We start from the raw sequence: 14,118 nt of genomic DNA on the forward strand, positions 1-14,118 counted from the left end.
CTTGAGAAGCGGGAGGTTGTTCCATAACAAGATGTGCTCCAGAGCATCAGCGAATTATAAGTCTGCTGACGAATAGCAGGAGCTTCACCTACCCCTGAACAACACATAGCGCAAGTGTACCTTACCTCGGGTTGCACAACTATGACAGGGCACAAAGGAGGGGACTTTTTGTTACTCATTTCAAGCATAACGTCGCGATCGGGAGAGCGGGCGATCATGCCATGGCGTCGGCCGGGACGAGGCTGGCTGGGAGGTGAGTGGTTGGAACGGAGCAGGATGGTTCGTCAAAGGTTCGTCAATGGTGGCCATTTCTCTTAGCGTCATGCTCCCCATTCCTCAAAGAGAAGCTTGGGGTTCATGCAGAGGTTAGAGCTGGAGAGGTTGAGGTTGAGTGAGGTTTCCATGATCCGAGGTAAGGTGAACCAAGCTAGGATGAACGCGCAGATATCCGAGAAGACCCGAGTTGCGATTGGGCGGGTAAATGGGATGGTGGAGGTGTCAAGGATGGCCTCTCTGGGATGTCGGCCCGCAGAGAGCAGAGTTACCCCTGTTCTGTACTCCCCCTCATAGACGCCACGCACCCCACACATCCAGAATCATCCCATGATCCTTGTTCTAGTCCTGGTTCTTCTGACTTCTCTGCAGTCCCTGTTTTCCCCTACCCTCTGGCGCCTCACATGCCTCGCTCTTCCTTTTATTTCTCATTGTACCTTGCCTGCTACGCCACATAACGATTCTACGGTGATTTGACAATGTAGGCGATCGGCAGAGACCCTCGTCGCCGTGGTGTTCTTCGTCTGTCCGGGGAAAATAAGATAGTATTGAATATTTAACGAGATGCCACGCTACTGGAGCCTTTCCAGCGCGAAGAGCCTTATAGTGCGCGACGAGCATGCCTCTATCCTTGTTTTGAGGACCAGCTTTGTCTCACCGTTGGGCAATAGCAGAGACATGGAAACGCGTATCTGTACGATGAGCGAATCATAAGTCTTGTTTGCTAGAGAATGCCAGGAACATTTCACTAGGAAGAGGACCGTTAAGCTCAATGATGCTCGTATGCCGCTGCCAGGCCCTTTCTGGCTCAAATGAGTCTCATCAGAGGTCGACGTACTTGACAAGGGGCTTCTGCAGGAGTGTGGCGTCGAGAGAGACGCCCGACGCCCGTCATAACAGATGCCGAACCCAGTCATTCTGTACTCCACGGCAATTCAATAAGATATATCTTGAGGTTGTACACAATGAAACCTGACATTACACTCTGTGTCTAGTTGCCGCGACTCTCGCTTCTGTGACGTTTGTGTGCCTTCAATTGAAAACTATACCACAGTACACAAGGGTTGCCGTGTTACATTGTAGGCCAGGATGTAGCCTTCTTCTAGATTCTAGACTCCCAGTGACTAGTGTTCTTTGCCAATTGAGCCGAGAGACTTAATGCTAGGGCGCCAGGACACGATGTGACTCGGCCGTCCCACCACGAATAAGGCTTTGCTCATCTCTTGACACCGGGCCTAAGTTCCCGATGGCACCGGCGTGCCAATAGCCTCGGTCGACGGGATGCGACGAGGCATACGAGTCATGCCTCCAGCGGGCGGTGCGACCACCGGGTCATGCTCTGCTCAGAATTAGCGGAAAACACCGAGGCTCAATATTGTCCCTTCGGACTCCTCGAAGTCTTGGTGAAACTCATTGGGGACCACTGAGCTACCGGTAATTAGACGAAGTAGAAAGCGAAGCAGAATTCTGGTGACACTGCTTCATGCATGTCTCATCGTCGACACGGCCACAGCGGCGAAAAGTGCCGGCCCCGCTGATTCGGTTAACTGTGGGTCACCTAAACCCGGCCGATAGACCGAGACGAAACGAACCGCACTGCGGGGATTGGGGGCCGTTGGGGTGCGCCCCACTCCGGCGCAGTCGGGCTGGGTCTCCCACCGGCTCCGGCAGCCGACTTTCTAGATGCTTTCCTCAGCTTCGAAAACAGACGATCGGCCTCCTATTCGCAACATTGTTCGTTCAGAACCAAGACAAAGGCGCCAGTGTTTCCATCACTTTAAGGGCAGGCCCGTCAGTATCGTAAAGTGAGTTCAAGCGATGTTGATAGGCCAGGCATCTCATTTCAATAGTATGTGACCCATCCCTCTTCTCTCGCGGAAGAGTCACGGCCATATCGCAGGCGGGTATCTACTAGCATTTACTCGAGGAACGACGAGGCAGGAGCATCTTCACAAGTCCATGCTGTAAGTACTAGGTACGTGCCTGCACCAAATGAAGGTGGGTAATTGTGGTAGGTCCTCACCACCTTCCTTACCTTAAGGTACCTTACCTATCGTGAGGGCGGACCTCAATTATCAGTTTGCACACGCGGAGAAATATCGGCCAGCGCACTGCCCTACGGGTAGGTCAGATGAGGAAAGTACCCCAGGAAGGCTAAGTCCAACATCAATGAAATTCTTTACCCGCAACAATGGCATCCGTTCTTCTCTCGAACGCTCTTGAACTACCGATACATTTCACCTCTGAGAAGTTCTTTTGAGAAAGATCCGAGATAAAATCGAACCTAGTCCTCTAGTACTGGCACTCGCACTTTGCGAGCGAATCACGAATATCCATACTCTGTCTTCGAAACAACTACTCGATACATCGCGGCGGTGAAGAGCCAGACCAGCATCAAGATTCCCCAAACGTAGCAAATCCTACAGCCTCCCCTTAATCCAACGGCCAGCATCAGCGTTGGCCATGGAACATACTCTTAAATGCAACGTTCTCAAGTGTCGGAAAGAGCTCAGTGACCAGGCCTTGGTCACCACGTGCAGGTGAGTAAGATATCCTTAAGCAAATCAAGCAGCCGCTAGCTAACTGAACCTGTGCAGCCACATCTTTTGTGTAGACTGCTCTAAGCGTCATGGCTTGACGGGCCAAGCTCAGGTTCGCCGCAAGTCGTGCCCGGCTTGTGAATGCCAGCTCAACAATCCAGACGACGCTGTGGTGACCAACTTGAACCTGACCGAAGACTACAAAACCAGCGTTCTCAGCGGGCTAAGCCCCAACATAATCATGGAATGTGCAGGAAGGGCTCTGAGCTTTTGGGCCTACCAGACAACCCAAGAAGTGTGAGCTGGTCCCTGTCCCAATTCCTTCGGCATTGGTCACTTACCTAGCATAGTATATACCAGCGCTATCTCGAAAAGACGCTGACGGAGAAGCTGAAAACCCTAAACACCAAATTCGAAAAGACGGTGGGTGATGCGAATGCCGACATTTCGAGTCTCCAGGAAAAGATGCGAGGTACGAAACAACAGCGTGGCCGTCTTTTGAGGTCACAGATGAGTTTGCTAATGTCCAGTAGCTCTCTCAGATGACTACGACGACATGCGACGGAAACACGAAGAACTTGCGCGTTCCTACCAAGACAAGTGCCGCAAGCTCACACAAGTTCAGGAACTCTACGACAAGGTCAAGCGGAAAGCCGAGTTGGGACAGATGGAGGCTGCCGCCTCGGATGCAGTTGACTCCAACCTTCAATATGACTTACAATTACCGGCTTTTGAGTTTCCTGAACCCGCAGCGAGGCAAAACATCTACGAATCGCAGTCGCAGTCTGCGTACAACAATGCACATTCCTACGTCGGGCCGGAAAGGGGACATCGAAGACCTCTTGCTGGCGGAGGAGGTTCCGGGCCGCTTCGCGACGACAGAGCTTGGTCAAAACCAGGACCTGCGCAAGGTAAGCCGGATATTATTAACATGCGACGCAACTGCACGCTGACAAAATGCGAAGGCGGCATCATGAGCACCCCACGAGGTACACCCCGAGGACATGGCAATGGCAGCCATGAAAGGTTCGGGCTATCGATTGCGTCCGGGCTGGGAACGGGAACGGGAACACCAATGCCTCGCGGTCCTTCGGAGAGCCTCCCACTTGTAAGACACCCGCCCATATCGCGTGGGCGAGGTCTTGGAGTTGGCCTCTCTTCCGGTATCCGGACTGGTCATACCAGTCACAGTGGTCATGGCTCTGCGGGACGCGACGAAACGGAGCCATATTTTTATCGTATTTCTTCCATCCCTCGCCTCTGAAACATCGCGACTAACGACTTGGGACAGCAGTCAAACGTCCAGGCCTTGCTCCCGCAGCATTTGGTCATTTGGCGGACCCGTGACATGGGCCATGATTGTTCTCTTCGAGAACAGATGCCTTTGTTGTCTAGACACGTGTTTGGAGGGAACAATAGATGGAGAAGTTGCAAAAGGAATATGGACGATAGACGACCCACATATTTGTTTTCAACATGAAGGCTCTTGTTCAAGAGTTTGAAACGAGGTCGAGACCTTGTTCGAGGATGGGCCACGAGTTGTAGCCGAAGAAGCAGGAGCCTTTGGGTACGGAGATGTGACTTATATCAGGGGCGATGAAGGTAGGCGTTTGACAGTCCCTTGGTAATTGATATACGCATATCAGTCTTGTCTTTAGTCGATTTGAGTTGCTGAGCCTGCCAGCGAGAACTCGGTACACTGTCATGCCACGATTCGGCCGACCAAGGTCCATCGAGAGATACAGCTCAACGTCGTCGTTGTCGCGTGTGGGCGAAGAGCGTTACATCGAAACTGGCCAAGAGAGTCCCAAGACTATGCCGAAGAAACGGAAGAAACTGCAAAAGTTCAACAGACCTCGCGCCAAGAGCGGCAGCAACGGCGATATGTTAGGCGGCAGATGGCTACAAGCAGCAGCGCAACGATCGGTGCAGTGGTGGCGACATTGCAGAGGTAGGAGACACAGCCTGGAAGCACGAAGACAGCAGAAACCTCGACTACTAGTTTCGTCACCGATGCATGTCGACAGCAGTCAGACGGCCTTGGTTTATAGCGCATTGCCTGTTCTCCCGGAGCTGGGATCCGGGCCACCGCATAGGCGCAAGCTGGGATTGCAATGGGAGGCGTTGGGGAGTCATCCCATCTAGAGGACAGGTGAAAGCCAGGACGAGCGTTGACAGTAGGGTGAGGGGTCAGCGACGGATGATGCGCGGCGGGAGGGCGGATGCCATTCGCTGCAGCCCCGGACGATGGTGTATGACGTTGGTGCTCAACATCGGCGCTCGGTGGTTTCAGATATCAAAGCGGGCGGGAACAAGACACAAATCCAAGGAGAGTTGGTGATGCTGGTAGAGCAGACGGGATGTTGAGACGAAAGAAGGCTATAAATGGGAAGTTAAGCACAGCGTGATATCATTGGGGGCGGGGGTGGGTCGACGAGCTGCCCCTTGCAAGCAGAAGTGATATTAGTGATATTGACTTGGACTTGGAGAGCCTCATTCGACCCAAGTATTGTAGTGTACAAAATATTGAGTGTGATACGGAGCCATGTTGTTCCGGGGGACACTCGAGAGCCTATAAATCAATCCCTTTGATAGTCACGAGGAATAAGAAAGAAAGCGAATAGCAAAAGGAAGAAAGTCTCGACTTGATACATGCGTGGCGGTTTGAAGACAAGTTGCCATACATGTACGATGGACCCCGCAACCATGTGGTTTATTAGATTGTGCACCAATTTCAAGATGGGAAAAGAAAGAGCAGAGAAGGAAATAAGAAATTATCTCGGGCCAAGGTTGCGATAGCAGACGGGGCAATCCTCGTCGTAACCGTGGGCCGGTTAGTTTATTAGTTGCGTGATGGCCCGCATGCATCCCTTGGCACTGTCTTGAAGCACTGTGCCCTGCATCTGCACAACTCCGCTCACTCATAGGACTGCAGTCAATAAGGTCGCGAGACTCGTGGTTTGGGGGGGGGGGGATATATCTCTTGCACCTGGTGGACATGTGATGAGGTAAGCATAAAGTTCGGAACCGTGGGAACGACGGTTGCAGAAGGAGCTTCCCAAATTCCGTGCATACCGGTAGCCTGCCATGCCTGCCTCAAGGTGCGACGAAGTGCAAGTAAGGTACATCGTACGTGGCGAGCACAGTGTGCTCCGTAGTCGCGCCGTGGCATTCCCGCCTGGCCAATCTGACACGCCAAGTCAGGGGTCCAACCAAGTTCTGCAGTCCGACAGCAGGGGTACCTGCTAGTGAACTCACTAGCCCAGTGAGCAATCCGAAGAATTCTCACGGTGCACGGGCCAGAGGGAGGCGACGATGGCGAGTAAGGGACCACGGCACGCCCGACCGGCGACACTTGCACTCCAATGGACGCTGCAGCGTGCACAGTGGCGCGCTGCGCTGGATTAGTGCTTGCTACTGGTGTGGTCCCCCAATTCTTCCGAGACTTCTTTTCCTTCCATTAGTTGATGCACGCGCCGGCACGGTACTTGAGTCGAGGGAGAAGGAAGTGAGGGATAAAGTCGATGGCCCGCGGGTTGATGGTCCCTATCAGTGAGAAACCTCTAGTGTATCTGCAATGCTGCATAACAGCTCTGGGCGATGATCAAGGGAGGACACACAAGATAAGGTACCTTGGCAGTTGGCACCGTGATTTCAGCGCAAGTATCCGTATATCGAGATGCAGAAACCCCCGAGAGCATTTCCGTCCAACCTTCCATTGGGTGCTGTCACGGCAGGTACAGTGTAGCCCTGGGCGACTGTACTTGAAGTATCCGGCAGTCGAGGGGAAAAGGCACGTTCCCCCGAGGGCACCAATCATGACCAACAATCAGACGGTTACGCACTCCCTCGTTTGAAGTCAAGACCGGCGCAGACACACAGCCAGACGGTTTGCCATCTTTCAACTCCCGTCACCTCACCTTTAGGACTAGTGTTGAAAAGGGTAGCCAGCCACTGTTCTGTAGTCTCAGTCTGTACGCTGCCTGCAGGCACTGAGGCACCTTGGGTGCTTGGCTAATCCTCCAAGGTAGGTAAGGTACTTAAGCAAGTGCCCGACACAGTGCGGAGATTTGCTCTAGCCTCTAGCTTCCATTGGCTATCCATGTTTTTCTCGCTGATAAGACATGAGATAACAGAAACCACCTACCTTTACAGTGTACGTGGATGCGTAATCTCTGGCTGAATGCAACCCTGTCCCGTCATTCTGCCACCCTGTCACCTCAGTAATCCCATTCCCAGAGGGACCAACTTATACCAAGGCGTGCCAGCCCAGGCCCCAACACGAGCCACACCCCCTGTCTCCGTCTCCCGTCGTCGTCTCCGTTTGCCTACTGCGTATGTCTGTTCACCCACTCACCTACCGCGAGTGCGTCTGCGTCTCCATCAGCTCCCTCCACTCCAGAGTCCCACCCCCGAGTCCTAGAACCACGTCTCCAGACTTCTTTTCTCTCCCCGTCCCTTCCATTTGCCTTGGCCGTTTATTCCCCTGACACCGGTAATCAATCGAGCAATCAATTGCCAACCTTCGTTCTCCAATCTCTCCTGTCCAATCTCCAGGATGACCGACGCTCGCTTGAATCAATCTTAAACGACAAAACTCTCTTGAAATCAGTTTTCTGCCGCTGCGCCCTGCCTTTACGACTACCCAATTGTTTTTCAACTAACCCATTCCGTTGCCAACACCTATCGTCCTCTACGCGAACTCTGCCCACCTCGCCGCGAAACACGACGATCCTCGATTGCGACTGGTCTTGTTGTAGGCGTTTTCGAAATTCCTCGACCTTGACCACCAAGGGAGCAAATCTCGAAAGAACAAACAACCGATTCGAATCGATCAAACGAACGGGTCTCAAGGCGCCGTACCACCACGCTTACTCGACCTCGATAACGACTCCTCTGTCATCAGCCGGGTTCCCTTCGCCCATGCTATAATCCCGCCTCGCCTTCTGCCTTCTGCAACCTACCCACGCCAAACCTGCCGCAAATAAGCCGCAGCTTGACTGCGCCAGCTGCTCCTCATGGGGAAAAAATGTACGCTCATAGAAGACATCGCGTTTGACATTATACTGTGCAACCAGCTGACTCAAGTGTTCACTGAATAGGGCGATATGGAATCATCTTTGATGCTGGTTCCTCAGGCACACGCTTGTACGTTTACAAATGGAAGGATCACGCCAAAGCCATAAAGCATGCCACTGTGGAAGAGCTTCATAGTCTGCCCAAGATCAAGCTGCAGACGAGCGAAAAGATTCGCCCTGGCGTGTCCTCCTTTGCCGAGAAGCCAGAAGAGATCGGCCACGGACACCTGGAATCCCTCATCAACTTGGCCCTAAAGGAGGTTCCCGACAAGAAGGTTGCCGACACGCCCGTCTACCTCATGGCTACGGCCGGCATGCGTCTCCTTCCCGACCACCAACAAAAGGCTCTCCTCCGCAACATGTGCTCCTACCTACAACAAAACACGCGATTCTCGCTACCCGACTGCAATACCAACATCCAGGTAATTTCTGGGGAGACTGAGGGTCTGTACGGCTGGCTCGCTACAAACTATCTGCTTGGCGGTTTCGACCACCCCGACAAGCACACGCACGGTAAAGGCCACCACACATACGGCTTTCTGGACATGGGAGGTGCCTCGGCGCAGATTGCGTTCGCGCCAAACAGCACAGAAGCTGAGAGGCATGCCGACGATCTAAAGCTTGTTCGCTTGCGCACCCTGGACGGCAGCACCATTGAGCACAGGGTCTTCACCGCCACCTGGCTTGGCTACGGCGCGAACCAGGCCCGCGAGCGTTATATCGACAAGCTGAAAGAACAGTACGGCAAGCCCAACGACCTCGAACTACCGGATCCGTGCCTCCCTGCGGGTTTGCGAACAGACGTCAAAGGCGACCCTGTCGAGGCTGAGTCTGTGGGCAAGGAACTCTCCCTACTCGGCACCGGTCGATTCGACGAATGCCTGCGCCAAACCGAGCCTCTCCTTGGAAAAGACACTCCGTGTACAGATGAGCCTTGCCTCCTCAACGGCCAGCACGTACCAAACATCGATTTCGACGTGAATCACTTTGTCGGTGTCTCGGAGTTTTGGCACACGACCCACGGAGTATTTGGAAAGGGTCACAAGACGGCATACGACTTGGCAACATACCAGAAGAACGTGGTGGACTTTTGCACACAGAATTGGGTGGATATCGAATCCAAGATTGATGCGCGAAAGAAGTCTTCTGCCCAGAAAGCAAAGAATGCCCAGGAAGCCTGCTTCAAGGCGTCCTGGCTCATCAATGTCCTTTACGAAGGAATCGGCATCCCGCGACCAGGACTCGAACATACCCCGCAACCCGGTCTCAACGTCACGAAGGGTACCCTGGAGGAAGCCAAGGAAAAAGGGTTCGTCGATCCCTTCCAGCCAGTCAACGAAATCGATGGCGTCGAAGTCAGCTGGACCCTGGGTAAGATGGTGCTGTATGCCGCCGGTCAAGTTCCCCCCTCAGGAAGTGCCCAGCCGGTTGGCTTTGGAAGCAACGTTGTCGGTGCGACCGACTTTGAGCCCGCGGGATCCAAGTTTTCCCCTATAACGATCGGAGATAACGACGACGACGACGATTGGGATGCTGATGAGCTCCTGGACAAGGCGAAGACGAAATCTGGATCTGGTCTCCTGGCTTTCATCCTGGTTCTGGTTGTCTTAGCCTTTTTCCTGCGCAAGCGAGACCGCCGAGCACGATGGTTCGGCAAGGTTGCGTCTGCCGTTCGTGGAACGAGACGTCCGGGCAGTCCTCGCAAGTTCGGGCGGGGCTTTTCATTCACCAACAAGCTTTTCGGACGGTCATCGGCAACTTACGAACGAGTTCTTGAAGAGGGCGATGCCGATCAGTTCGAGCTAGGCTCCGTCGACTCTGATGAGAACGAGCACTCTGACAGCAGCGAGGGCTCCAGGGCAGGTCATTCTTCCGGCCTTGCCACCCCGAAACTCAACATTGAGCGATTCGACGACGCTCGACCAACCTTTTCGATGGACCGCGGTGGTTTGGCAGTGAGAACGGAGAGCAGAGAGAGGCTGGTACCAAGTCTGGTGAATGCGGGACGTCGCAGTCGCGCTGGTAGTCCGACACGACTGAAGAGTCCGCTTATGAAGCCCTTGGATGAGGATTAAGTAACAGAGATGCCTGCTATACGCAGTGTAAGATTATGCATGCCTGCTAGCGACTGGATGGGGATATCACCTGGGTGTTTTTTTTTCAATTCTTCTTGTTCATTCTTCTGGAGACGGCGTTTATCAGGCACGATGAATTGGCCCAGCATCAAGGCCCCTCTGGGCTTTTCGGAATGGAGGCAGTTAACGGCGTTTCATCACACGGGAAGTGTTACCGGGCCGCTTTAGACGAGATATTGTTTTTTCTTTTGGGAGGCATTGCATGGCATTGAGCTGTCGCAGATTTGTTTGTTCCTCTTCTGCGTTGGGTGTTGTACAACGCCGAATCGCCAGTCCTTTCCAGACCAATTTTTCAAACAGATGACAATGAAGACTAGACCGCGTTTGTCTACGTGTCTTGAACGTGAATTCAATGAAATCATCTATCCGGGTATCAGATTAAAAGTGCTATGTACTAGGTAAAGAGGAACATGTGAGCAAATGGCGGTGGGCATCCTCAGTCTTGCGGTCTTTCGAGGAAGCTCGGATCGGACCGCACGCGACTTTCAAACTTTTTCCACCACTCTTCAAATGCCTTAAGCGGGACGACCTCAACACCTCCCGGCCCGGCCGTGCCGCTGAAGCTCGCGAGGAAGTTGAAGGCGTTTTTGATTATGTTCTGCGCCAGAAGCTGCGTGGACGGCTGGGAGGAAGCGTTGGAGGAGGAGGAGGCCTTGTTGGCGGAGATCTCTTGGATGCGGGAGAAGACGGACTCGGCGGGCTCGACCGAGACGCCAATCATGACGCTGGGGTCACCGCCGTTGTTGGCATTGCTGCCGGCGTTGAGTTTAAAGGTTGCGCTTTCTTTGCCGGTGCCGATGCCGCCGAGGAACTTGAAGTTTGGCGTCTGGCCCGTTGCGGTGGCGGCGGCGACGTCGGCGGCCGTGGCAAAGTAGATTGCGGCTGCGGTGTCGGGGGGCAGGACGATGCCTGGGAGGAGCATGACTGTGATGTGGGAGAAGGGTCTGGCAGCGGAGATGGAATAGAGGAAGGAGGTTTCCGAGGGCGCCGATGTTGGGTCCGTCAGCAGGGGCTGGCCGGCCGGGACGATGCCGAAGAGTGGGCCGGACATGGCGGTGGACGCAATGATGACTTGGATGATGTGCAAGGCCGTTTGATAGCGTCCCGTGAACGACTCGGAAAATCTGGTTGAAGAGGGTGAGAAATCGCTTTGAAGCTTTGAAGCAAGCAGCTTAGCTTGTTGGCTATATATCAAAGAGATGATTACCAGCGTACTTATACAAAAACGGGAGCTTCTCGGAGGGAGACGAAGTTCTAGGCTTCAGCGCTTGAGGACTTTGCGAGAGAATGAGGCTGGCGATGAGGTGAGCAGCACCGGGTCAAGTACAATTATTGTCGAACTCCAAGGTGGGGGGAGGGGCAGCTGCATTAGGTCGTGGAGGAAGCCTCGAGACGATGGAAGAAGCCTCGATAACACTAGCCAATCATATGCTTGTATCGGATCCGCTACCCGGTTGACGGATATACCCTTACTCTGTACTTGCCGTTGCGAAGTCCGACTCGAGGGGTCCAAAGTTTTGATGCCGGTTCTTGTTGCTGGACACACGTCACTTCCGGCATCGGGGTCAGACTTATATGCATCTCGACGTCGTTTCGAGATCCGGCTGCACCTTATTCTAGACCACGCCTTCCTCGCATCTTTCAGAGCACACAACAACACATGCTACGATCGTCATTGAACCCCGGCCGGATTTTCACCCAGTTGCTTCTCAAGACGACCAAGAGAACATACTCTGACAAGATGAAGACCTTCACCAACATTGATCTCATCGACCAGGTCGACTCGTGAGAAACACTGGCACTGAGCATATTGTACCCCGAGGCCGAGCCCCCGCAGCTGACCCAGGATGCAGATATCCGTACAGGCAGCCCCAAGTCAACACCCCCAATGCTGAGACGTTTGGCTCAGTGTACACTCTCATTTTCAAAGACGAGCAGGGCGATGTACCTCTCGGATACGTCCTGCCAAGGGTGGTCGACGAGCTGCTCAAGGTACCCGAAAGCATCAAAGGGGAAGTCCAAGTCGACTCGGAGAAGCGCACTCTCAGAGCCTTCCAAGGGCCGACGTTAGAAAGCCGCAGCAAGCTGGCGGCGGACCTCTCTGAGTACTGGAGAGCCAACGACACCTTCCCCATCCTCCGGGGTTGGCGCGACGAGCTGTGGCCCGTGTACGGCCGCAATGGCGAACTCCTTTTCGACATTGAGAGGGCCGCCTCAGGATTGTTCGGTGTCATGCGATACGGCGTTCACTTGACGGCCTTTGTGCGTGACCCGTCAGCGAGCCACGGTATCAAGATCTGGGTTCCGCGTCGCTCTCCGACCAAGCCAACCTTCCCCGGCATGCTGGACAATACCGTTGCCGGCGGACTTATGACGGGGGAAGACCCCTTCGAGTGTGTCATCCGTGAGGCAGACGAGGAAGCCAGCCTGCCGGAAGAGATTGTTCGCCATCAGACCAAGTTTATTGGCGGCGTCACGTACATTTACATCACCGAGGCAGAGGCGGGCGAGGAAGGGCTGATATATCCCGAGGTTCAATGGATTTATGATCTCGAACTACCCGCAGACGTTGTGCCGCAGCCAAAGGACGGCGAAGTCGCCGAGTTCAGCCTGTGCACGGTCGAGCAGGTCCGCGAAGGACTCGCACAAGGCGTATGGAAGCCAAATTGCGCGCTGGTGGCTCTCGACTTTTTTATCCGCCGGGGTATCTTGACTAAAGAGAACGAGCCCGAGTACGATCAGATTGCGCAAAGAATCCATCGACGAATGCCGTTTCCTGGGCCGCATAACCAGGACCCGTCTTTAGGGGCTATGGATGCTTGAGCCAGGACTAAAGTTCCGAGATCCGGGGAATATCACGAACAACCTGGCTTGCTCTTTCAAATATTTTTCCTGACGCCTTTAACTCCGGTGCCCATGCTCTTGCTGTATAGGGCCATACAACTTCTGTACAGCCTTTTGTAGTACCTCACTTTTATGCGCGCCAGAATAGAGAGAGTAAGCGTTGGAAATCCCATTGCGAAAAGTTCCAGTATCTTTTCAATCATTTCTTGATAAGTAGGTAGACGTAGTCGACTCTCAGCGGGGTCAGCTTCTTGTAGGGGCCTTCGAGGGACATCAACAGGCCTCCGAATGAGACGTAGGCCTTGCTATAATTGCAGCACGGTCAGCTTCTGCGCGGCGCACTCGATTCAATGCGGGAACACGAACATAGTTTGACCATCGTCGGCGTCCTCGAATTTGTAGATCTTGCCGTAGCAGACGTAATCGAACATATCAGCCAATGACGGCTCACGGTCCTGGGTGCCCTTGGTCACGTCCCGCCATCCCTTCTCGTCGTCCTTGCTGCCATCGTGGGCCAGAGAAGTCGCCAGAACCACGTGCAGGCTGTCGGAAACGGAGGCAGAGAACAGCTCAATGTTGATGTCGAGGGTCATGAGCGTCTGGTTGTCGGTCGAGGTGGCCGAGATACGGGCGACTCTGTCGTACTTGGACTGGTCGTAGTTGGTGACCGTGAAGGACTCCTCGAAGAGGGTAACATCGCCGCTGCCAGACATAATTGCTGTATAATTTGGTGTGCTTCTCCGAGGTGAATGGTACGAGTAATTCGCGGTATTGTCGTCGGGTGTTGCGAGGAAGATAACAAGGTCTTTCGTTCGGAGGCGCAAAGGCTTGAGGATCGTGAGCGACGGCAAGTGACTTTCGAGATGTGGCGTGTGAAGCTCCGGCTGGAAAGGTAAAGAGTAAAAAATAAAAATCGAAGAGTGATTGAGTTAACCGGTGTAGTGTGCAATCGGACGAGGGGCGCGTCGGGTTGGGAAGCATAACCAGGTACCTGACTGCGATCAGTGGGGCTTAAATTTTTGTCAGGTAAGGTACCTAAGTAAATGCAACAACCAACCCCCACCTGCCCTCTTCAGTGGAGGGGACTGAACCTGTATCTGATGTAATTAAGTTACTGGGTACTTTCTTCACGTACCAGCACTTCCACGGCGCTCTCAACTATATCCAGGTCAGGTATCTGAGTGCATATAGTTTCATTTTCGCTGAAGTACTGGTGAGTAATTTATCCCAGTAGTGCAGTATCAGAAG

General features: G+C 53.6%; 6 protein-coding genes across 6 annotated transcripts; 4 read left to right on the plus strand and 2 right to left on the minus strand.

Annotated features, from left to right (window-relative positions):
• Window positions 1–2,736: 2,736 nt before the first annotated feature.
• CPAR01_15874 (E3 ubiquitin-protein ligase CCNB1IP1) lies at window positions 2,737–4,077 on the plus strand (the record flags this gene model as incomplete). Its single annotated transcript, XM_060500120.1, has 4 exons — window positions 2,737–2,813; window positions 2,871–3,110; window positions 3,164–3,285; window positions 3,347–4,077. 4 exons carry the CDS (start codon window positions 2,737–2,739, stop codon window positions 4,075–4,077), a joined length of 1,170 nt encoding a protein of 389 aa, XP_060341309.1.
• A 440-nt stretch (window positions 4,078–4,517) lies between these two features.
• On the plus strand, window positions 4,518–4,958 carry CPAR01_15875 (uncharacterized protein; the record flags this gene model as incomplete). Its single annotated transcript, XM_060500121.1, has 1 exon — window positions 4,518–4,958. One exon carries the CDS (start codon window positions 4,518–4,520, stop codon window positions 4,956–4,958), a length of 441 nt encoding a protein of 146 aa, XP_060341310.1.
• A 2,873-nt stretch (window positions 4,959–7,831) lies between these two features.
• CPAR01_15876 (GDA1/CD39 family protein) lies at window positions 7,832–9,966 on the plus strand (the record flags this gene model as incomplete). Its single annotated transcript, XM_060500122.1, has 2 exons — window positions 7,832–7,844; window positions 7,916–9,966. 2 exons carry the CDS (start codon window positions 7,832–7,834, stop codon window positions 9,964–9,966), a joined length of 2,064 nt encoding a protein of 687 aa, XP_060341311.1.
• A 496-nt stretch (window positions 9,967–10,462) lies between these two features.
• Window positions 10,463–11,077, minus strand: CPAR01_15877 (uncharacterized protein; the record flags this gene model as incomplete). The annotated part of the gene is made up of 1 exon (XM_060500123.1): window positions 10,463–11,077. The coding sequence occupies one exon, from the start codon at window positions 11,075–11,077 to the stop codon at window positions 10,463–10,465; it is 615 nt and encodes a 204-aa protein (XP_060341312.1).
• A 690-nt stretch (window positions 11,078–11,767) lies between these two features.
• On the plus strand, window positions 11,768–12,849 carry CPAR01_15878 (NUDIX domain-containing protein; the record flags this gene model as incomplete). The annotated part of the gene is made up of 2 exons (XM_060500124.1): window positions 11,768–11,811; window positions 11,880–12,849. The coding sequence occupies 2 exons, from the start codon at window positions 11,768–11,770 to the stop codon at window positions 12,847–12,849; spliced, it is 1,014 nt and encodes a 337-aa protein (XP_060341313.1).
• A 220-nt stretch (window positions 12,850–13,069) lies between these two features.
• Window positions 13,070–13,583, minus strand: CPAR01_15879 (RNA polymerase Rpb8; the record flags this gene model as incomplete). The annotated part of the gene is made up of 2 exons (XM_060500125.1): window positions 13,070–13,175; window positions 13,237–13,583. 2 exons carry the CDS (start codon window positions 13,581–13,583, stop codon window positions 13,070–13,072), a joined length of 453 nt encoding a protein of 150 aa, XP_060341314.1.
• Window positions 13,584–14,118: the final 535 nt, after the last annotated feature.

The sequence above is a fragment of the Colletotrichum paranaense genome (genome assembly GCF_030867605.1).
Source record: "Colletotrichum paranaense strain IMI 384185 chromosome Unknown Scaffold_21.1, whole genome shotgun sequence".
Lineage (NCBI taxonomy): Eukaryota > Fungi > Ascomycota > Sordariomycetes > Glomerellales > Glomerellaceae > Colletotrichum > Colletotrichum paranaense.